The sequence below is a fragment of the Pseudoliparis swirei genome, chromosome 24, assembly GCF_029220125.1.
Source record: "Pseudoliparis swirei isolate HS2019 ecotype Mariana Trench chromosome 24, NWPU_hadal_v1, whole genome shotgun sequence".
NCBI lineage: Eukaryota > Metazoa > Chordata > Actinopteri > Perciformes > Liparidae > Pseudoliparis > Pseudoliparis swirei.
The window spans coordinates 28,033,018-28,057,612 of record NC_079411.1 but is presented as its reverse complement, the minus strand read 5'-3'; the positions used below and the strand labels follow the sequence as shown (position 1 = coordinate 28,057,612).

Here is a 24,595-nt window from a genome sequence, read left to right as displayed (position 1 = left end):
TTTACAGAATTTGCTTTATTCATATTCAACCATGAGCCTTTATAGACGAACATACATTTAAGAGTTTCTCCTTTTCCATTTAATTTCCAGAAATCACCGTAAGAGCTAATAGAGCAAATAAAACAGAATTAAGCTCTTCTGAGTGTAAACATTAACGAGATGACATTCATATTTACATGTGGACATTAATCACAACATTAATCAAAATGTTCTCTTTCTTGAAGGGAACATACAGTATATATGTTAGTATTATATGTATAGGTTGGTATATGTTTTAGCATATTGTATTGTATATCTATCTTGGATATTTAGTAAGGTTATTATATGTATTACATGTAAATTATGTTCAGAGTACTTGTACAGAGTGTATGTCATGTTATATTATGTTTGCTATGTTATGCTATGGTAGTTGTTGTGGTGCCTTGTCCTAAGAATGTCAGAGCCCAGTCTGACCCTGTGTCATTCTGTGCATCTGACAATAAAAGACTTGTAACTTGTATTTAACAAAAAAAGTCACTAAACAAGCAGTAAAAACCCAAATAAAATGGAAATGAGCTCTTATGAGTGAAAACATTAATTAGATGACATTTATATATACATGTGGACATTAATCACAAGATTGGTTATTTCTTATATACTAAAATATAGCTAACATCTAGCATTTTATTACAATTAAAGTCACTAAATATGTAGTAAAAGCCCAAATAAAACCCAAAGTGCCTCGTTCCTGTTCCAGCTCGGTGCTCAGCAGTTCATAGAGTAACTTTTGTACTTCATAAATACTCATGAACACCTTTTCCTTCAGTTCACCAGCTAACGGACTTTTTGCGAAGTCAAGTTACGACATTTCTATCGACTTCCGGTTCTTGCCGGAAGTACTTCAAAATAAAAGAAACCAAAACATACAAAGTCACTTAAAATAATAAAAGCGTACGGGAAATAGTCACCATGTTAACAGAATCTTTTCAGAGTCATTTACACTCATCTTCTAAACTCTACTCAGTGTGTTTTTTACAGTTATTTCACTATTTTCTCCTATAAACTCTGGTAAGAGTTTCACTGGCAGATGGTTAATCCAATCACCTGCTCAGTATCTTATCAAAGTTCCTCCCCTTTTCCACTGACAGCTTCTCAGATGGTTCATGTGGCGGGCGTGGCATGCTGATGCTGATGGGAGCCGTGGAGATGAACCTAAACATGAAGCTGAAGGTCGATGTAGAGCGGGATATCATTGGATCCCTTGTTATCAGAATCAGAATCAGAATCAGAAACAGGTTTATTGCCAAAGAATGAATGTTTTCACAAACAAACGAGGAATTTTTTTTGGTGGAAGGTGCAACATTTGGACATGACAAACAACAATCAACGCAAGGAGGGAGGAGGAGTGGGAGGAAGAGGGAGGAGGAGGAAGAGATTATAAATATATTATAAATATAAATATTATAAATTATAAATATATTGATTATAGCTGCTGTTACTTATTTCCAAGCAGGAGGGATTGTCCATTTACTTCCTTTGCATTCAAGTGAATGGCTAAATCCTCTTTGTGACACCTTCCTAAGCTATTGTGCGTTACCCTGTGAACACCAGTTAGTTTCAATGTGAAGGAGTGCCTTTCAAAATAAAGTGAACCAAAAAAAACGTAATAAATGATTTTGTGGACACCTTGTTTTTCTGTTTTTTATGCATCGACAAAACAGTATTTAATTGTTCTTTTTTTGCCTGGTGTCATCATGACATGGCAAGAGCGTGTCAAATAACATTCATTAGGGGGTATGCGTCAGTGTGTGTGTGTGTGTGTGTGTGTGTGTGTGTGTGTTATTGACATCACTCAGAGTTGTGGTGTTTTCTCCGGCTGACCTGTGCGGACACGGAATGTCTCGATGGTGTCATGAAGTCATAAACGCGCCCATGAAGTCAGGAACACATATTACCATCTATTTAGGAGTCAGACTGTCAGGTAGTCATGGTGTCACTGTGTTGAGTTTGTGTGTGTGTGTGTGTGTGTGTGTTTGTGTGTGTGTTTTACATTTGAGTTGTTTTGATACTGACATGAATGATTGGGATGAAACCGATTTGGTTGGATGGTGCTCCCCCTGGTGTATGTGTGTGTGTGTGTGTGTTCATGAAGTCAGGTGTTGCAGTGCTTATGTAACTTACCTGCTGAACTATAGCGCTGTCTATGTGAGTTACGTAACAATCGTAGTTATTTCACCCCAAATTCGGATCTTTTCATGAACCACAACCAGTTGTGTTTCATAATATTTCAAACTGGTGTGAAGTCATGTTGTGTTACAGGACGTGTGCGTGTGCAGATGAGCTTCTTTGTGGATCTGTGATCTGTTCGTGTGTATGTTTTTGTTTTCCATAAAAAATGATGTCACAGTATTGTTTGTCATAATTAAATAGTGCCTCATGTTTGTGTGTGTGTGCGTGCGTGCGTGTGTGTGTGTGCTTGTGAGCATTTAGGTTTTGCCTGTGTGTGTTTTTGTGTATATATAGTTACAGGGTTAATATGTGTCAGTCATAAGTGTGTGTGTGTGTGTGTGTGTGTGTGTCTCAGTAGCGTGTGCATGCTTCTTAAGACATTCACATATTGTGAAAAGAAAGAGAAGCTGTTCCGTAATGAGAGAGGGCATGTGCATCTCATTATGGGCTCATTAGTATAATTACCCAGCATCCTTTGTGATCATGACACACGTAGATGTGCATGAGAGTGTGCGTATACGTACACGTGTGTTTGTATTGTTTTCAGTGGAGTCCAACCCCATGTTCTGTGTGTGTGTGTGTGTGTGTGTTCTTTTCTCACACTCATTTATTCTTAATTCTTTTTTTCTTCCCACCTTCTGAATTTGCCGTCAGCCTCTTTAACAGTACAATAGAACAGCAGCTGTAGATGAACAGACGTGTGTCTTCACTCAGTGGAAGTCTATAGTTCCTGTTGTTGCCTCACACTCGTCTGAAAGCTGCTGACCGGGCAGAAAACGAGCCGCTGCCGCTCCGCAGCCTGCAGGGCGAGTCGCGGTCGTCGCCTCTCGTCTCCATCGCAGCGCGGGGAGTAAACATGAGGTCACGTGGTGCGTGTGTGTTGGGTAACAATAGCATTCCTGTACGACGACACACACACACAAAAGAAGCAGCACAACACACTTAAATACCTGCAGACACACTGCAGAGAGAGAGAGAGAGAAAGAGAGAGAGAGAGAGAGAAGGCTCATTTAATGTGCACTGATCATATTTATCAATAAGATGAGTACAACTTAAATAATTGTAGCCGCATTGGTTTCTGGGATTTAGTTTTCTTTGCAGAAAGAGAAATCATCAAATGTAATAAACATGTAATACATATGTAATAAACATGTAATAAATATGTAATAAATATGTAATAAACATGTAATAAACATGTAATAAATATGTAACAAACATGTAATAAATATGTAATAAATATGTAATAAACATGTAAAAAACATGTAATAAATATGTACAAAAACATGTAATAAATATGTAATAAACATGTAAAAAATCTGTAATAAATATGTAATAAAAATGTAATAAATATGTAATAAACATGTAATAACTATGTAATACATATGTAATAAACATGTATTATCACATACAGTAGGCTGGCTTCGTACGGTGTATTCAGGATGGTCATATTTAGGTCTTCACACCGAATCTAAAGGTGCTCAATGTTAGAGGGAAACACTACGATGTCATCCGCATAGAGGAGGAGCGACTGGACGGCCTCGGTGTGTAAATTCACACGAGCAGGAAGGCAGGAGGCAGAATGCAGTCGCACTGCAATCCGGTGTCTGCCACTCCCACCTGATAAAAACCACCTGCCAGGATCCTGATAGATACATGACGAGCACTGTGGTATATATATATATATATATATATATATAAAATATGAATACGTATATAATATGAACTACTTACTTATACTAAACTAGCTTAATATATATATATATATGTATATATATATATATAATATATATATTTATATATAGAGATATATAGATATAGATATATAGATATGTATATATATATATAGATATGTGTATATATATGAATATACAAATATATAAATATATATGAACTTACTTATACTAAACTAACTTAATATATAAATATTTATATATATCTATAGATATATAGATATGTATATATAAATATATAACATATATAAATATATATATATATATGAAATTACTTACTTATACTAAACTAACTTAATATATATATATATAACTTATATACATCGATGTATATATATAAGTAAGTTTATATCTAGGATATATGGCTTCATGGATGGTTATCACGTTTACAGCAGCACAATCCACATGTTAAAAATGTGTCTGTCAGAATTTTTTATTCAAATTGAGCGAGGTCTGTTCTCTCTTTTCCAATATTTCTCACCTCTCCTCCTTCCTTCCTTCCTTCCAACCTTGTTCCCTCCCTGTGGCTCATCAATATATCAACCGCCCTGATTCTCTCTTTATCTCGCCCTCGGAGGCACAACGCCGTGTACATTAAATATTTAGAGACAGGCGGTCTAGTGGTGCAACAGACCAGCAACTTCTCCTGTCCTCTCTCTCTCTCTCTTTCTCTCTTTCTCCAGGGAGGGGAGTCTCCGGAAAGAGCCTGGAGGGCTTGGAGAGCCCCCCCACCCCCGATCCTCCCCCTCGGGTATCACCGGGTGAGTGTCGGGGTGTGGGGGGGGGGGGGGGGTCAACCACAGGGTGATGCGACGCAGTCTGAATGTCAGAACACGGTGGAGGTCAATGTGGTGGAGCGCAGAGGAAAAGGTGGAGGAGGCCCTCGTGGAGGAAGACCATGAAGAAGAAGATCTGGAGGGTGTGATGGTGGGGAAGACATCTTCAACCGAGGTGGAGCCCGTGTTGCTGTTTTATCGGTTGGTGATGAACCAAAGAGAGCGACACACAGCGAGACAGACGCTCCTGTTGAAGGCTTCCTCTCCCGGCCGGTTTCTGTGCGTGTGTCTTTTGTGTGCGCTCATTCTTCACCTCCCACACTCCAGTCGTGAGCAGACAAACTGGCATGACGGAGAGGGAGAGGAAGAGGAAGAGGAAGAGAAAGACGTCTCTGAGAGAGAGAGAGGCCGACTAATGATATCTGGTGCTTTGGTTTTGAGTGCAGGCCGAGCCGCTGAAAACAGCTCTGAACATCTTTAACAAGTCTTAAAAGTCTAATATGCAATGCTTATATATGTATATACAGGACTGTCTCAGAAAATTAGAATATTGTGATAAAGTTCTTTATTTTCTGTAATGCAATTAAAAAAACAAAAATGTCATGCATTCTGGATTCATTACAAATCAACTGAAATATTGCAAGCCTTTTATTCTTTTAATATTTAATAATTTTTTAATTGCATTACAGAAAATAAAGAACTTTATCACAATATTCTAATTTTCTGAGACAGTCTTGTATATATATACATATATACGTTTAAAACGTTGACTTTAAATATATATATTTATATATATATATATTTATATATAAATATATATATATATATATACGTTTAAAACATTGACTTTAAATATATATATATGTTTGAAATATTGACTTTAAATATATATACATATACATTTGAAACATTTACTTTAAATATATATATATATATACGTTTAAAACATTGACTTTAAATAAATATATATATACGTTTAAAATATTGACTTTAAATATATATATATATACATACATATATATATATACATACGTTCAAAACATTGACTTTAAATATATATATATATATATATATATATATATATATAAAGACACCAAGAAAATAAAACCATCAAAAGAAAATGTTTTAGAAGAAAGGCTGCTATTATGACAGCAGAAACATAGACGGTTGAGTAAAGTTTGTCAAAGCAAGTAATTAATGTGTGTGTGTGTGTGTGTGTGTGATCGTGTAAAACAACATTCCATTCATTCCTGACGAGCTGAGCCGGCCAGGCTGGGCAGCAGTGCCGAAGCACCAGTTAAAGCCACACACACACACACACACACACACACACACACACACACACACACACACACACACACACACAAATACACACACTACACACACATGCACACACACACACCCATGACACACAGTTGAGTGTCTTCGCTTCGCTTGCAGAAGCTACAATGCGTCTGGTCTGCTTTGGACAGATGTCCAGCAACTCCGGGTCTGACGGGCCAATCACAGCAGCCTACCACGTCACATGATCAGTTGGCGGTTGGTTCTGTCCAATTGGGTCCGGAGACATTTTTGTCCACTCTCTCTTTGATAAAACCAAATTTAAACTTCCACATGAACTCATAGTTGTGATTTCTTTCCAGTGATGTGAGGCTTTAAGTCCGAGGCCAAATAAGGACAGTAAATAGTATCCAGACGTTAAAACATTGACTTTAAATTACTTTTCAGCCCCGATGGATCAGGACTCACACTAACTGTCAGGATGGTCGTGTGCAAATCAAATCATGTTTATTTAATAAGATGGAGAAATACTTTGTAAAACGTGGTGTTTGCAGCAGGAAAGAGGAACCGAGGTGTGTCTTAAGTTTTAGGGAATCGCTTTAAGTGGATTTGATCAGAGGTGGAAATCACATGGATCACATACAATGTATGTATCCTGTATTTTATTGAAATATTTAACATGTATGACATACATGTTACAGTAAATAATTAAATAAAACACAGGATGCAATGTTCCATTTTGTAGCAATGTGGTTGTAGGGATGGTAAAGTCGGTCACATTTCTCAACTATTCAATCGATTATCATGAGTTTAGCTAAATAAATAAATAATTTGGTTTATGATCACAAACTAACTGAAAACTGAAAAAACATACCATAGCATTGAGCTCAGAGCTAACACCTAGCGCAATGCTAACCTGACTGACTGACACATAAGGACTGACAGAAAGACCCAGAACTTTGTATTTATTTATTTATCATCATAAATAAATAATGTATCATATATTAAATTAAAAGCTTAATCTGTTGGTCCAGGATTCAGGGCTGTGTGGAGTAGCTTGTGCCGCTATCTCTCTATCTCTCTATCTCTCTCTATCTATCTAGATAGATAGATAGATAGATATAGATAGATATATACTTTATTAATCCCCAAGGGGAAATTTGTCGAGTCAGTAGCAGCAGCACACAAGAATAAAAAAACAAAACACAAAATATAAGAAGGGTTAGGGTGATCTGGCAAGAGGTGAACTGTTGTAGAGCCTCATAGCCGTCGGCAGGAATGTTCTCCTGTATCTGTCCTTGTGGCAGCGGAGCGTGAGGAGACGTCTGGAGAAAGTACTCCTCTGTCCCTGTAGGAGGTGGTGGAGAGGGTGGTCCGGGTTGTCCAATATGGACACCAGTTTCTTCAACGACCTCCTCTCCACCACCTGTTCCAGGTGCTCCAGCTGGCAGCCGATGATGGAGCCAGCCTTCCTAACCAGTTTGTTAAGACGGCTGGTGTCACCGGCTCGATGCTGCTCCCCCAGCAGACAATGGCAAAGTGCAGCACACTGGCCACAACCGACTGGTAGAATAACTCCAGCATCTTGCTGCACACGTTGAAGGATGCAAGCTTTCTCAGGAAAAAGAGTCGACTCATCCCCTTCTTGTACACAGCGTTGATGTTGGCCTTCCAGTTCAGTCGGCTGTCGATGGAGACGCCCAGGTACTTGTACTCCTCCACCATGTCCACGTCCACTCCCAGGACACTCAGAGGTGTAGGAGCTGTCGCCTTCCTCCTGAAGTCCACCACCATCTCTCTGGTCTTGGCCACGTTCAGCCGCAGGTGGTTCTCATCGCCCACTTTACAAAGTCACTCACCACTGCCCTGTACTCCTCCTCCCGTCCATCCCTAATACACCCGACCACTGCAGAATCATCAGAGTACTTCTGCAGATGGCATGACTCTGTGTTGTACTGGAAGTCACTGGTGTACAGGGTGAAGAGGAAGGGAGACAGAACAGTTCCTGTGGGGCTCCAACATCACTGACCACCGTTCCAGACAGCCCACAGCCCATTCTGACAGACTGTGGACTGCCTGTGAGGTAGCCAGTGAGCCAGGAGATGGTGGACGCGTGCACACCGGCCACCGCAGCTTCTCACTCAGCAGCAGTGGCTGGATGGTGTTAAATGCACTGGAGAAGTCAAAGAAAGTGACTCTCACAGAGACACCGGTTCCATCCAGGTGCGACTGAGCTCGTTGCAGCAGGTAGATGATGGCGTCGTCCACTCCCACATGAGGCTGGTAAGCAAATTGCAGAGGGTCCAGCGACGATTTCACCTGCGGCCGGAGGTGGGCCAAGACCAGCCTCTCCAGCACCTTCATCACATGGGAGGTGAGTGCGACCGGTCGGTAGTTGTTGAGGCCAGATGGTGCTGACTTCTTTGGGACAGGGACCAGGCACGACGTCTTCCACAGCACCGGGACTTCCCCCAGCCTCAGGCTGAGGTTGAAGAGGCGCTGCAGGACACCAGACAGCTGGGTGGCGCAGGTCTTAGGACCCTGGGGCTGATGCCATCAGGACCTTCAGCTCTGCGCTGGTGTAGTTTCTCCAGCTGTCTTCTCACCTGGTCAGTCGTCACAGAGAGAGGGGGGAGGGTGGAGGAGCCCATTGTTATTGAGGGCTCGGTGGATGTGCAGCTCAGCAGGGGGGACAGAGGGGGAGGAGGTGTTTGGGAGGTGTGATGTGTGGAGGAGACGGGGGAGGGCTGTGAACTGAACCTATTGAAAAAACAGTTCAGCTCGTTGGCCCTCTCCAGGGAGCCCCCTGGCTGTCTCCCTCCCACCTTGAAGCCAGTTATCTATCTATCTATCTCTCTATCTCTCTATCTCTCTCTCTCTCTATCTATCTATCTATCTATCTATCTATCTCTCTCTCTCTCTATCTCTCTATCTATCTCTCTCTATCTATCTATCTATCGATCTATCTATCTCTCTCTCTATCTCTCTATCTATCTCTCTATCTATCTATCTATCGATCTATCTATCTCTCTCTCTATCTATCTATCTCTCTCTCTCTCTCTCTCTCTCTCTCTCTCTCTCTCTCTATCTATCTATCTATCTATCTATCTCTCTCTCTCTCTCTCTCTATCTCTCTATGTCTCTCTCTCTCTCTATCTCTCTATCTCTCTCTCTATCTCTCTCTATCTATCTATCTATCTCTCTATCTCTAGCTCTATCTATCGATTGGTATATCTATCTCTATATCACTTTATTTCTGATATATACAGTATATATATATATATCTCATATCTCTCTCTAGCTCTATCTCGCTATCTCTCTCTCCCTAAATCTCTCTCTCTATCTATCTTTCTCTAAATCTCTCTCTCTCTATATATATATATATGGTTATATATATCTCTCTCTCTCTCTCTCTCTCTCTATATATATATATGTTTATATATATAAATCTCTCTCTCTCTCAATATATATATGTTTATATATCTCTATTGCTCTCTCTCTCTATGTTTATATATATATATATGTATCTATTGCTCTCTCTCTCTCTCTCTCTATATGTATATATATATGTTTATCTATATAAATCTCTCTCTCTCTCTCTATATGTATATATATATATGTTTATATATATCTCTCTCTCTCTCTCCCTAAATCTCTCTCTCTCTCTTTCTGTATATCTCTATCTATCTTTCTCTAAATCTCTCTCCATCACTCTCTCTCTCTCTCTCTCTCTCTCTATATATATATATATATATATATATATATATATATCTGACTACAACAGTTCTGATGCAACAATAAGAATCATTGGTGGAAGCTCACCTACTGCTGAATGTTTTATTCCTGTAAGTCACCGGCTGAATTCAGGAATCAAGGGATGCGCCCTGAGTGAGTAGAAAAGAAAGAAAGAGAGTGATTCCAGCCCACAGTTGGCCCAGTGGAGAATTCTCCTTCGTTCAACCCAGAACAACAACAAGCAAAACCCTAAAAGCCTTTTCCTCCCTCTACAAAAGAAAAGAGAAAGCCCCGAAATGTTCCAAGAGAAAATCCTCTTGGCTTCGGCTCCGGCAGATGTCGGGCGTGATGTAACCGTCAGAAACAGTGTGGTAATAATCATCTATTATTCTCTCCACGCCACCGTGGTGTCACGATGGAATGAGGACTCCATGTTTAAAAAATATATTTTTGGAGCTAATGTTTTTTTGCTGTAATGATCAAAGGTTGTGGATAATATTTCTTTGGAGAAGATAAATAAATTTGCTTTTCTGTATTATTTTCCGTCCATTCACTTCATGTTTCTTCTGTTTATTCCCGTGTTCAACCAGAAGTTTATTGAATAAAAAAATGTAAACAACATTTCGGCTAGTTTGAAAAAAGTCTATGTATCGATGTGTTTTATTTTACTGAATTATTTTGTCAGATTTCTGCTATATTTTGATTTAAATTGTGCGTGTGAGTCAATGTTTCCCAATTTAGAATCAAGAGATTAATCTAATTAATCGGCCCACAGGTAAAAAAACAAAAAAACAAGATAAAACTAATTTCGGAAACCTTAAAGAAATGATATCGTTTTAACTTTTCAGGCTTCTGGAAATTATAAAAAATGACAGCTGAGGAAAATCACATCTCCAAAAGTATATTACTGTAACATACACTTATTATTGGGTGAGGGGGGGGCATGGGAGGTATTGCGTCATATTACTTAAGGGGTCCCAAGCCTGTGGTATCAAAGTGGGAGAATCTCGACATGAAGACCTTTAAAACCTTAAGAGGGATATAACAAAGTCTTTGAATGCAGAAATCATCCAAACTTGTTGTTCTTAAATACCCAAAACAATTCTCTTTATCAAAATCACCTCGTTGATATTATTATCAACACAGAAAACAGAAATGAATAACTCCCAATGAAGAGGAAACAGACAAGCGTGCTGTCCACGTTTTAAAGTAATTGCAATGCGGATTGTGTGTGTGTGCAGATTGTTGGTCTTCAGTGTGTGTGTGTGTGTGTATGTGTGTGTGTAGAGGGGGGGTCATGGCGTGCGAGTACATGACTTTTTGGTGGGATGGTCAGAAAAGGACAAGGGAGCACATATGGCTCGAACAGTTGGGGATAGAACTCACTAATCCCACATGACATGAGAGAGAGAGAGAGAGAGAGAGGGAGAGAGATTCAAAACATGACTTTATATTGCAATAAATCTTCACGTCATGTGTTTTCATTGCATTGGAGATGAAAGTTGAACGATTAAAACATTAGACGTTAGACTCAAGGGCTCTTGTTTGTATCCATGTGTCTCTCGCCTGCTGCTTAGAGCATATTATGCACTATTTATTTCCCATGAATAAAAAAAAACTCACTGTAACTTTGTTTTTTGCAAGTGATTTCACAATTCAGCGAATGTTATCTAAATTCTGAGAAAGGATCTGAATGAGTACGACGTTCGGGTGGTTGTAGGGGTGCATGTAACAGGCACTGTGCTTCAATAGCATCACTAAAGGGGTAAATATCATTAATAACAATAATCATTATAATAGTACATTTTGAAGATTATCCTCCCAAACTCCACTCTTCTCAATCCACATCAGAATCTAAATGTATTTTATATATAAAATGTGTGACTGTGTGTGTGTGTGTGTGTGTGTGTGTGACGGATTTATATATCAAGTACAAGTAGCTGGTATGATTTATATATAACCAGTTTCACACTTCACTGCTAAACCCAAAAATGTGTGATAGTATCAAAGCAACCTGTAAACAAAAAATGATATCACAGTAATAGTATCATGCATATAGTATTAAATTTGCTTCTATCATCAAACTGAAACTTGCTAATTCAAAATATTAAAGAAGGTTAATTGTGCTCCAGTGTCATGGTGTTTTCTCTGTAAAGGTCACGGTGGTCAGGCCCTATTTCCTGGCCTGACCACTCTTGGTGGTGATGTAATGACGTGTACCATCATTAACATTGGACTAATTGGGCCTCTGCATGCACCTTTGCATGCCTTAATGTTGAAGTCGGAGGTTGAACACGGTATGGAAGAAATTAGCTTATTAACTATAAGTTTATAAAGTAGTATTTATTTACACACCAAAGGAAAACAGACCCAGAGGGAAAGACACACAAAAGGGGCGTGGCCTTTAATCGGGCCTCCTCGGAGGGATCGGTCCGGTCCTTGACGGGGGAGACGCTCCGCACTCCGCTCCGGGTTTTTCTCAGTACCATCAGCGGGCTCCTCACAGCCTCTAGCTGGTTTTTTTACTCAACTCCTTGTCCTGATATCACTCCGCTGGCACCGTGGAGAAGCGGACCTGATTATTGTGATGGTGGCACGCGGCAGCCGAGTGACTACAGACTTCCGCCGCCGCTTCCCATATCCGCGTTTTGCGCCATCTGGGCTACTCTAGGTACCGGACTACCCCCCCCCCCCCAACACACACACACCCCCACACACAACTCAACAACATCTTCCCCGGGATTTCTTTTCAAACCAAAACCATATGAGATGCGAGTTCACTGGGAAACTCCGGAGCCCGTTCGCTTCAGGCAGCAAAACTTTTTGTGTGAGGACGACGCGGTGACCCGGCGAGGGGACTGTTGCTGCCGCCGCTCCGCCGCGGGACGGGTCGTGTGTTCGCGGCCGTTGAGTGTCCGCTAAACGTTCACGGTATTTTTAAAAAAAAAACATTTTTTTCTTCTTCTTCTTCCCCTCTCGTGGAGTTGTTGTTAACGGCTCTACTGTTGAATACGGTCCGGGGGGCTTTGCTCTCGTCTCGCTGGGTGTTATTACCGCGGAGGAAGAAAAAAGAAACGGTTAGCGCGCGAGCGTCTAACCCGGATGACTGTCGGGCTGCGAGCCCTTTAAAAAAACCAACCGTCGTCCCCGGAGTAGTCGCTCGCTTCGGCGGTTGGTGCCTTCCGTCCTGTGTCCCGGCTCGCTTCGGGACCCCTTCGCCGGGGGAGGAGGAGGGAGGGGGGGGAGAGAGAGGAGGTGAAGGTGGCGGCGACGGTGAGCTTTGACGTGGGGGAGAGAAACAAAAAAGTTGTTCCAAAATAGCAGTCACCCGGCCGAGTGATGGGGGACTTCGCCTCCCCCGCTGCCGGACCCAACGGCGGCATCTGCATCAACAACGGCATGAACCCGGCCGCCGCCGGGAGCGCCGTGGCGGCCGCCGGGGCCGCGGGCATACCTAAGCACAGCACGGTGGTGGAGCGGCTGAGGCAGCGGATCGAGGGCTGCCGGAGGCACCACGTCAACTGCGAGAACCGGTACCAGCAGGCGCACGCCGAGCAGCTGGAGCTCGAGCGCCGGGAGACGGTCAGTCTGTACCAGCGGAGTCTGGAGCAGAGGGCCAAGAAGGCGACCGGAGGAGGCGGCGGCGGCGGCAGCAAGCAGACCCAGAGCAAGCAGCAGGACCCGGACTCCGCGGAGCAGAGGAATAACACGCTTATAGCGGTAAGGACGAGCTCGGAACCCCCGAGCGAGACACCCTTCACACACGCACACACACACACACACACGCACGCACGCACGCACGCACGCACGCACACACACACACACACGCACACACACACACGTCCGTGAACACACTATCTTTCATTCCCCCTACATCTCTCTCTACCTCGGGCCCCATCAAGCTGCAAGCTGCACTCCCTACTACTTGTTCACTAGTGTGAAAACTTGTTGAAAACACGCTTGCAAATTGCTTTGGAAACACACACACACACACACACATGCACACACACACACATGCACACACACACGCTTCACTTCTTGCAAACCAGAGCCAACTCTTGCCTTTTGTTGACAAAGTAATCCAGCTCCAAATAAAGGCTGCTAGGGGCTTGAATGCTGCAGGATTTTTTAATTTTAAGTGACAAGTCTGACAGCTGATATTTAATCTTTAGCAATATCAGTGCATAAAGGAAAGCTGAATACTTGTAAAGCACAGCTTAATTGTCAAGTTTTCTTTTGAGATCTTCACCTCCAGAAAACTTCTATCTAACTTCTGGAGGGTGACAGCGTTGTTGTTTCTTCTTCTTCTTCTCTACAAGAAAGCGACTTCTCCTTTTCTTCTCCTTCTTGTTGTTGTTCTATCGGGTGTTGACGTTGCAACACTGCTCCCCTGCACCCGGCAGCAGCAGCTTATGCTTCAGCCTGTTTTGTAACCTTTGTAACACACTCTCAAAATCAACAGCCACTCCACACAGTGCTGCAAACACCTTATCACAGCCGCCCACTCACCGAAGGCGCCCTGTCATCAGACGTACGACAAAAAATACACTCACGGAACACAAAACTTTTTGTAGATTCATTCATAACCAACTGTCGAGCTTCACCAGAGGCACTACGTCAACACTGCATGTCCTCGTATAATAATGCTGATGCGGTAAGTAAATATAAGTCCGATGGAGTCTTAAAAACTCCCAGGAGACTTTATACACGAATGCTCCATTGATGTCCTGATGGTCGGGGGCAGTGTGCATATGGAGGATGGTTTTCTGCCCTACGTCTGCAGATCAGATCTTTGGTGAATTTTGACGGTGTGCAATTTGCCACACACACACACACACCTCCCCGCGGACGAGCTCCAGCTGCCTCGAGAAAAGACCAAAGGGTACGCCGGGAATGTCCACATTGTTGCCCCCTCCCTCCCTCCCACATGCCTTTTGTTGCCGCGATGAGCACCAGTTCCTCTTCTGTTTGAAATGCAAAATCAGACCCCCCCCCCTCCCCTCCTCAAGTCGTTATTTAAGAGCCACGCGAGCCTGACCGGCTATACGGCTTGACGGAGCAGTGGCGGTGTTTTTTTATTTTTTATGTCTACGAGGACCTCCCAGCGGTCCTCGTGGACATTAAAAAAAACGAAGCGCCCATCAGATGGCCGGCAACAAATGCTTCGGAGAATGGAGGGATTCCAGCTTTAAAGACACCTCCGATAGAGGAATCACAGAGATCTCCATGTCGGTACCCTTTTTATTTATTTTATACGCTACATTTGAAGTCCTTCTTGTTTAGGGATAAGAAGGTAAAAGGAGATGAGACAGGAGATCTGGTCCCCCCCCAGAGCTGCAGCTAGATGGCTGCATGTAGTCACTGCAGAAGGAAAGTGTGCCGTTCATGTGACTACACACCACGCACCTCACCCTCTGGAGGGGGGACGGTACGCACCGGCTTCCTTTCGGTACGCCGTGCTCAGAAGGTGTGTTTGAACACCTAAGAAGATTGGAAATGTGCGACAAATAATCACGATTTAGTCACAAACCCCGGCTAAAGGGAACTGTGTGCGTTGTCCTGGTTAGTTGGTCATGTGGTAATTGTCAGAGTGAAGAATGTCAGGAATGTAGGAAAAGGTAAATAGAAGAAAATCAATCAATAAACGAGATAAGAGCAGATAGCCGGTGTTTGACGGAGTGGTTCCTCGGCTGTGTGGCCGATTGTATTTATTCGTTGTGAAGCAGCAGACTGGTACCTCCACGGTCCTCAGTGGGATGTTCTTCAGCGCGTCCCGCTGCGCTCGGCTCTGATGCTTCTCAGACACTCCCACACGGCGGCGGGGGCAAGCCTGTAATTATGGAGAGCGTGTGTTTGTGTTTATAGGCGCACTTTTTTCTTTTCTTTTTTTTTATTGAGAAAGGAAAAGAAGACACTGGGAGCTTGTTCTGGCGCTCGCCGCGCTTTTCCTTGACGTCATTAAAGCAGAATTGTACTAAAACTACCGAGCGGCCAGAAGAAGAGGCTCCGGGGTCTCCGCCTGGGCGGGATCGACCACACGCTGCCAGATCATGAGCTCGCACTCCATCACCGCCGAGATTCACTTTCACCGACTTGTAATCGTCTGATGATGAGAGAGATGCCAGGAGATCAAACCACCACCTTCATCAGTCAATGAGACATTGATCCGGAGGAACTACTTCTTCACTGCCGTCTATACTCCGGATTAAACGTTTTGCCAAATGCTGTTTAGTTATGGTGATGGGCAGAAATGTGTTTTATATATATATATATATATGTATATGTGTGTATATATATATATATAAATATGTGTGTGTGTGTATATATTTATATAATATATATATATGTATGTGTATATATATATATATATAATGTATATATCTAATGGTTTATAAGCCAACAGACGGTGTTCAATCAGCAGGCACGTTGTAAAAGTCGTTAATTGCAGTTCCTCGGGGGATATCGAAGGCATGTTATTAGCTCTTATGTTCATTGCACGTGTGCACACATATACACACACACATATACACACACACACACGCACACACACATATACACACACATACACACACATAAACCTCTTACCTAATAAAGTGGTCCTCAACCGTGGCAGCACAAACTGATTTAACCTAACTAATTATGTAGTTTACTTTATTAACTCCCTACGACAAAACTGAACCATGTGTCGGTTGTTACCGTCGCCGGTTACCTCGTAAAAAAGGGTGTGTACACCTTTAAGGGGACGGACACCCGGTGATATCTACTATGCCGACTGAAATAAAACAAGCCCGTGAGTTTTATGTGTGCTGCTTGGATCCGAACACACACACACACACACGGAAAGAGACGGGTAATACATCAGGGATGAATATATATATATATAGATATTCAGATTGACAGAGAAAGAAATTAGTATTTTTATGAACATTTAAAAAAAAAATGTAAACAAATTTTTTTATAGGGCGTTGCTCAACATAACATACCCCAAAAAAATAAATAAAGGGTTTATCTGGCTTTTCTCGGATGGGTCGCTAGTTCCGGAAACGTGCCGACTGGGACAAAATCATGATTATGATATTTTAATAATTATTTTTAGTTTGTGTTTTGAGTCCTGATTATTGTAGCCCACGTTCTGTTGTTTAATTTGATGCATAACATCAATATATTTTGCTCGCGTCTATTAATAATGTTTTACACAGTTTAACCACAATGTGTCAATTTCACCCCATATGTGCGTGTGTGTGTGTGGGGGGGGGGGGGTTCACAGGTTAATTATAGCCTGTTCCTACGAGAAACCCCAAATGCAGGTATTAACCAAGTCCCACTTTTAATGAGCGAACATGCAGCCGGGTGGACGTGCATGTGCACACGGCTGCTTTTTGGTGTCTGCGTGAACAGGTGTGTGTGTGTGTGTACCCTTGAGAACACGGGTACAATGATGGGTTGCATCGTCTTCTGTTCCGATCTGGTTGGACGTGGTTAATTCTTCAGGCGCTGCAGCGGCGCCGTCGACGGGTGGAACCGAACGCCCGGGTGGAACCGAACGCCGGGCGCTGGTTTGTGTTTGTTGTGTCTTAGTCCACATCGTCCGTTTCCATTCATTTACTTAAATCGGTCATTTTCTTTCAGCACAGGAAAGATTAGTGCGACACTTTTTAGAGGCAAAGGAGCGTTCTGGCTCGTCGACGTCGTGGTTGCCGGGGCGACGCCCCCGCGTGCTCGTCATTTATGTTTATTTTACGCGACGGCTAAACGCAATGCAGACTTTCGAGTCTAAAAATGGAAATTTGCGTGTTGTGGCGACGTTTTCCATCACTTAAAAAGGGTCTGCCGGCAAAGTTAACCGCCTTTATTACAGGGTCCGTACGGTCATGGAAAACCTGGAACAGTCATGGAATTATAAAATGGTCATTTTCAGGCCTGGAAAAGTCATGGAAAAAACTTAAATCATAAACGTTTTGGAAAAGTCTTGGAAATTTGTTATAATCACGCCGAGTTTAAATAATTAATGTGTTTTTTAAAGAAAGATGCTCAAAATATGAGCCGGCGTACGCTCTCAATACGCAACATTTTCTAAATTTTTCATGTTTATAATGAGATTTCAGTTTGGTCATGGAAAAATAGGTTTAAAGTCATGGAAAAGTCCTGGAAATCCACTGGTCAAGATGTCAGAACCCTGGCTTGACTTTGTGGCTTTTCGCTTCATTCACGCCTTAGAGGGGGCGGAGCTTACATGGGGCGGGGCTTATCTCCGTGGAAACTGTTATCATCTCCTTCATCCACCATGAAGAACTAACCTCTAGTTCTGCTTTATACTCGTTGAGGACATCCCACACACGTCTGAACATCCAACATCCTCGAGTTTGAGTTCATAACATTAACATAAATAAATAAACAGGGTTCGTACGGTCACGGAAAACCTGGAACAGTCATGGAATTTTAAAATGGTCGTTTCCAGGCCTGGAAAAGTCATGGAAAAAACTTAAATCATAAACGTTTTGGAGAAGTCATGGAAATGTGTTATTATCATGTTAATTTACGCCGAGTTTGAAATAATTAATGTGTTTTTTAAAGAATATAAGCCGGCAGATGCTCTCAATACGCAACATTTTCTAAATTCCTCATGTTTATAATGAGATTTCAGTTTGGTCATCGAAATTTGGTTTAAAGTCATGGAAAGGTCCTGGAAATCCTTTGGTCAACATGTGTAAGAACCTGTTATTACTATCATGATGTGAAGTTGTGTTTTAGGGGCTCGTTCTGTAGAAACTACTCAACATGTGTTCTCTGTGGATCAAACCCGGGACCTTTCTTTGTTTTGTTGATAGCTACCAGCACGTGTCTCTGAACCACCCGGGCCGCGCTGTTTCCACAAACAGAACGGCGACCTGCACTTCCTGACAAAAACATTCAGTCGGGTCCGATGACCTCATCGCTCACGAGTTTACGGCGGCGAGGGCCGAGCGGCGCTGCGGCGAGGGGCTCGTTAGCTCCGCTGAACACGGGAGCTCGGGACGGTCTGTCTTTGGCTCGCTCCCTGGCATCCACCTCACAGAGGAATGTCTCTCTCACACACACACACACACACACACACACACACACACACACACACACACACTGTTGTCCTGCTCAACTCTTGTGAGGCCGGAGTGTGGGCGGCTGAGTTTTCATGAATCCGAGGCCTCCCTCCCTCCCTCCCTCCCTCCCTCCCTCCCTTCCTTCCTTCCTTTTTTATTTCCTTCCTTCCTTCCTTTTTTATTTCCTTCCTCCCTCCTTCCTTCCTTCCTTTTTTATTTCCTTCCTCCCTCCTTCCTTCCTTTCTTATTTCCTTTCTTTCTTCCTCCCTCCTTCCTCTTCCTTCCTTCCTTCCTTATTTTCTTCCTTCCTTCCATATTTCCCTCCCTCCCTTCCTCCTTAATACCTCCCTCCCTCCCTTCCTTCCTTACTTTTTTATTTCCTTCCTTCCTCCTTCCTTTCTTATTTCCTTCCTCCCTCCTTCCTTCCTTTCTTATTTCCTTCCTTCCTCCCTCCTTCCTTCCTTTCTTTCTTCCTCCCTCCTTCCTCTTCCTTCCTTCCTCTCTCCTTCCTTCCTTATTTCCTTCCTTATTTTCTTCCTTCCTTCCTTATTTCCCTCCCTCCCTTCCTCCTTATTACCTTCCTTCCTTCCTCCCTCCCTCCCTCCCTCCCCTCTGGTTCCAGGGCTAACGCGGTGTAGACGGGTCTCGGTGGCGGCGGCGTTGTTAATATCAGCCGGGACTTGATGCCCGAGTGCTATATTTAAACCGCCCAGCTGGCGCTCACCGGTACGCACACGCACACGCGTGCAGAGCGTGACGTCGACACGCACCCCGTGACATCACAGGCACGCCGTTATTAACCCATCACGGGCTTATTCTGCTGGGTTTTCTTTTTCCATGCAGTGTCTTTTCAAACTAATATTCACACGACATCATTATGAGCTTCTTGAAGTTTCTGCAAACGTTTTTGTTTTCATGCGCACTTTATTCACAACTTCTTTACACACACACACAAGGTTGTATTCCCTCAAAGTGAAGTAAATCTTTCAGATGAAGCTCAAAGCTAATAAATGACCTCAGTAGCGTGACCTGTGCTGAGGCCTGTGATCCGCGGCGGCTCGGCGGGTTTCGGCAGAAGCTTCTCGTTTCAGTCCTCAAATATTTGCTCAACTGGTTTCATGGGCCTTGTTGTTGTTGTTGTTGTTGTCTCCTCCCGACACACGGCGGTGAGACCTGAGCTGCGTGTCGGTAACCGAAGCTCGTGACAGACGAGACGCCGTCGACCAGATATGAATTTGCCCGTTTGTCGCCAAAATTGTTGTATTTATTTATTTTATTTTTTGCATAAATATTTAAAAACATCTTAGTTGTCAGATTTAAAAAATATTCTGCTAAAAAATGAAATACATATTTGTGTTATTGACTTCTTTTTTTTACATTCCTTATGCCGCGTTGACACCTGAAGAGAATATTCGCAACGCTTTACTCGCTTGGCTATTTGTGGCTTTTCGCTTCACTGGCGCCTTAGAGGGGGCGGGGCTTATCTCCGTGGAAACAGTTATCATCTCCTTCAACCACCATGAAGAACTAACCACTAGTTCTGCTTCATACTCGTCGAGGACGTCTCACACACACCCTCGTGTTTGGGTTCATAACAGTAATATCATATATATATATATATATATAAACATTAACATATTTCAACTTGAGGAGAAGTCGCAACGCTTTTGTTGTGAACGCAGCTTCAGACCAACACTTAATCGAGTAATAAATAATCCTTAGTTCCCGCCCCCTTTTCTTTAACGATTCAGCACCCTTGTGTAGCAACACAGTCGAGAGATAATAGCCCGATCAATACCAGATTCCCGACGCCAATATCGGTATTTTTAAAGTTCTATTCTGAGAATGAAATAACAGCTAAAACACTTTTTATATTTACTTAAACGTGGGACATGAACAGACATGTTAACAGAGCTCTTAAAGTGTGAATAATGACAACTTTGTTGTGTTCAGCCCTCATGTAGTCACACACACACACACACACACAGTGAAATATAGATGAGGTTGTTATCAGAGACGTCCCGTGAGAGCTAGTGTGTGTGTGTGTGTGCGTTGTGTTCCTCATGAATGTGAGAGTAGAGTAAACGTTTTGTGCGTGTCAATATTTGAGTGTTTGTGCGACGGCTGGATGTTGTGAATCTGTCTCATCTTCTACCATGTAGCATGTAGCATTCCTGTGACCTTCCTGTGACCTTCCTGTGACCTCCCGTTTGTTTAAACTCCGGGGCAATCACAATCCGTTTAATAATAAAAAATGTTTTGTTGAATTAGATATCCTACTCCTACCTCAACGTGACCTCCTCATTCACAGCCCACCTGTTCCTCTCTCTCTCTCTCTCTCTCTCTCTCTCTCTCTCTCTCTCTCTCTCTCCCTCCCTCTCTCCACCTCTTGTCTCCAGTGATCCCTGGTTCAGTCTCAGGCAGCAGGCTTAGTGCCCTAAAGCTCTCTCGTCGGTGGTCGGGGGAAGAAATCCAGCACTAAGAGGGAATTACCTACCACACGGGCCCATACACTCAGTTACTGGACACACACACACACACACACACACACACACACACACATTCTGTTCAGTCTGGTGTTCTTCCGTCTCGTATTTGGGCAAAAAAAGGTGGAGGCCGTTATCGTCTGCCTCCTCCCTCCTTTTGTTAAATGACATTTGTTGTTCTTACTAGAGCTGACCAACCCCCCCCCCCCCCTACACCCCACCCCCGCAGTGTCATGAATCCTTTATGTGTGTGTGTGTGTGTGTGTGTGTGGCCCTTGGCTGCATCAATAGCCATTAGTGCAGCAGCAGCCGGGGTAATTGTGCCACAGTGGCTGCAGACACACACACACACACACATACACACACACACCCACACACCCTCACACACACACAGACACACAGACACACACACACAGACACACACACACACACACACACACACACACACAGACACACACACACACACACACACACACACACACACACACACACACACACACACACACACATACACAGACACACACACACAGACACACACACACCCACACACCCTCACACACACACAGACACACAGACACACACACACAGACACACACACACACACACACACATACACAGACACACACACACAGACACACACACACCCACACACCCTCACACACACATGATGTGATGATACTGCAGAGGGCAATAGGGAGGAGGAGATGGAGCTGTCGGGCCCAGAGGGGGCGGAGCCGGCCGGTGTGAGGGAGGGTCATAAAGCGCGTTGTGGTCCACATGGTCTGCAGACTCGCAGCAGACTGGAGGTCTGATGCAGCGGCGGGACCAACACCGACGACTGATTGGCTGACACCTCATCCACATGACCCAGCGGCCCGCGTGGCGACGGGGAGACGTGGACGTGTCACTGAAACTGGCTTAAATGCGACGCGCGGTCCGTCTCCGACGCACGAGCTCGAACAGACGCCTCGTCGTCTCCCCGTTGAGTTGTTGTTGTTTTTGAGTTGATCTGAATCCTCCGTCAGCGGCCGCCTGCACATCACTTCCTGGACGGGTCCTAAAATAGCAGCAACAACAACGATCACAACCGAGGAAACACGGCAGCTGCTCCTCTCCTGGTCGCCCCCCCCCCCCCCGTAGGACACACGACACTCGACACGTTATTCCCTCTACGGTTTCTTTTCGTGGTTGAATTGTTTCACATCTACTATTATTCTTAAATAATTAAAGAGGTGTGTTGTTTTGAAGTCTTTTAATTTCCAAGGAGATGGCCAGATGTGTTCTATGGATACAGTATTTACGTCAGTTAGAGCCGAGCTAGACCTTTTACCGTTTCCAGTTCCTATGCTAAGCTAAGCTAGCATAAATACTCAAATGGGTGTTTTTTTTTAAAGTATTTAATTTCCCTGGAAATGACCAAACATGTTCTATGGATTCAGTATTTACAACATTGACTTCAGTTAGAGCCGAGCTAGATGTTTTACCCTGTTTCCAATTCTTATGCTAAACTAAGCTAAACTAGCATAAATTATTATTAAAGAGGTGTGCTTTTTTTAAATTTAATTTTGCTGGAAATGACCAAACATGTTCTATGGATTCAGTATTTACAACATTGACGTCAGTTAGAGCCGAGCTAGATGTTTTACCCTGTTTCCAGTTCGTATGCTAAGCTAAACTAAGCTAAGCTAAGCTAACCGGCTGCTGGCTGTACCTTCATATTTAAATCAAAGAACGGATGTGAGAGCGGCGTCGACGTTCTTATCTGACTCTTGGAAAGAAAGGGAATGGCAACCAAACTTAATAACTGCATTATTAATTGTATTTATTTAAAACGAGTAGAACTGCGATGGTTCTGTCCGGGCGGAATGACGTCGCCCGACTAACGTTATTAAAAGTGAAATCATAATTTTTTAGAAGACAGGATTTTTCATATTTAATAGGATAATCTGAGCTTGTTTTTCACAACCACAACAACAACCACATTAGCGTGTTCTTTCTTTTATTGGCTGGTTTTAATAAATATCTTGTGTAAACAGCTGCTCTGTTACGATCGCGATGCCGAGTGTAAACAGACGGCCGCCGTGTCGCCGCATTCCTCCTAGAAATAGCCTCGCGCGTCATCGCGTGGCTTCGTAATAACTCATGAGACGCGTATGACCTGGTATTTATGTGGTTTGGACGAGTTAAGAATGAGTTTCTGTCCCTCTGAGCATCTCCAGGTCTTTATTATCACTTTCTCACTTAACCCTTTCACGTTTCACTCTCACTTTTTCTTATTCCACCTCCTCGGTTCAGTCTTTCTGCAGCATATCACGACGTCTCCTTACAGTCTGCCCTCCTCACCACCTTTCGTCCTTTCCTCTCCATCTCTCCTTGCCTTCGCCTCTCCAGCAGAACGAGGTGAACTCTCCCACCGAGGAGACGAGAGCCGCGGACGTCCATATTGCTTTCTTTTACTCCAGACACTTCCGTTCAAAAGTCAGACAACTTTGTGTTTTCCATGAAAACTCTCACTTTAATTTATCAAATTAATTGCAAAATGAATATAAAATCTAGTCAAGACATTGACGACATTATAAATAATGATTTTTATTGTTCTTCTTGTGGCTCAAAGGAAGGCCATTTTTATAGCTTCTCTCAGCAGCATAACTGTTTTCAGCTGCGCTCGCATAAAAAGGGTTTTCTACCCCTCCGCTTGTCTTCTAAGGCGATAACACAATGTACCATCAGAACACTGGAGATGGGCCTCTACACACCTCTGTAGAGACTTCATTAACAACCTATAATATTAATTTACCACATTAACTATGTATTTATGATTCATTTAATGTTATCTTCATTGAAAAAAAATAAGGACATTTCTCAGTGACCCCAAACCTTTGAGCGGTCGTGTTTCCCTGAAGACTCCGAGCAGCTCGGGGTCGGCCGTGGTGGTTTTTTTGGTGACGTTAGCAGCTCAAAGCTCTCTGATCACGCTCCTCAAGTCTTTGTGCGCAAGATGTTGTTACAGTTTTAAAGTGCGGAGAAGAGCAGTGATTACGCCTCTTACAAGCTTTTTGTAATCGTCCCCTTCCCCCCGTAAAATGACAAGAGACTCTTGTTTTTTATATTTGGGGCTTGTTGACAGTTAAGGAGCCCTTGAGTTCTTTTTAATGGATACTTAATGACTGCTGCACACAACATAACAAAGAGAAAGCCCCTGGAGGATCCTTACTGTCAGCTCAGGAAGTCCCCGGGGAGGCGGCGGAGGAGCCCTGATCTCTGTTGTGCACATACACTAAATATTTTGGAACATTAGCAGT

At 43.2% G+C, this 24,595-nt stretch overlaps 1 protein-coding gene across 1 annotated transcript in view; it reads left to right on the top strand.

Moving 5' to 3' along the window:
* The first annotated feature begins 12,060 nt into the window (after positions 1-12,060).
* Positions 12,061-24,595, top strand: part of maml3 (mastermind-like transcriptional coactivator 3) — a 135,989-nt gene continuing 123,454 nt past the window's right edge. Inside the window, exon 1 of the mRNA XM_056409034.1 lies at positions 12,061-13,450. Within this exon, the coding sequence (XP_056265009.1) occupies positions 13,070-13,450 (381 nt within the window). The 5' untranslated portion in view covers positions 12,061-13,069. The remainder of the gene's footprint in view (positions 13,451-24,595) is intronic.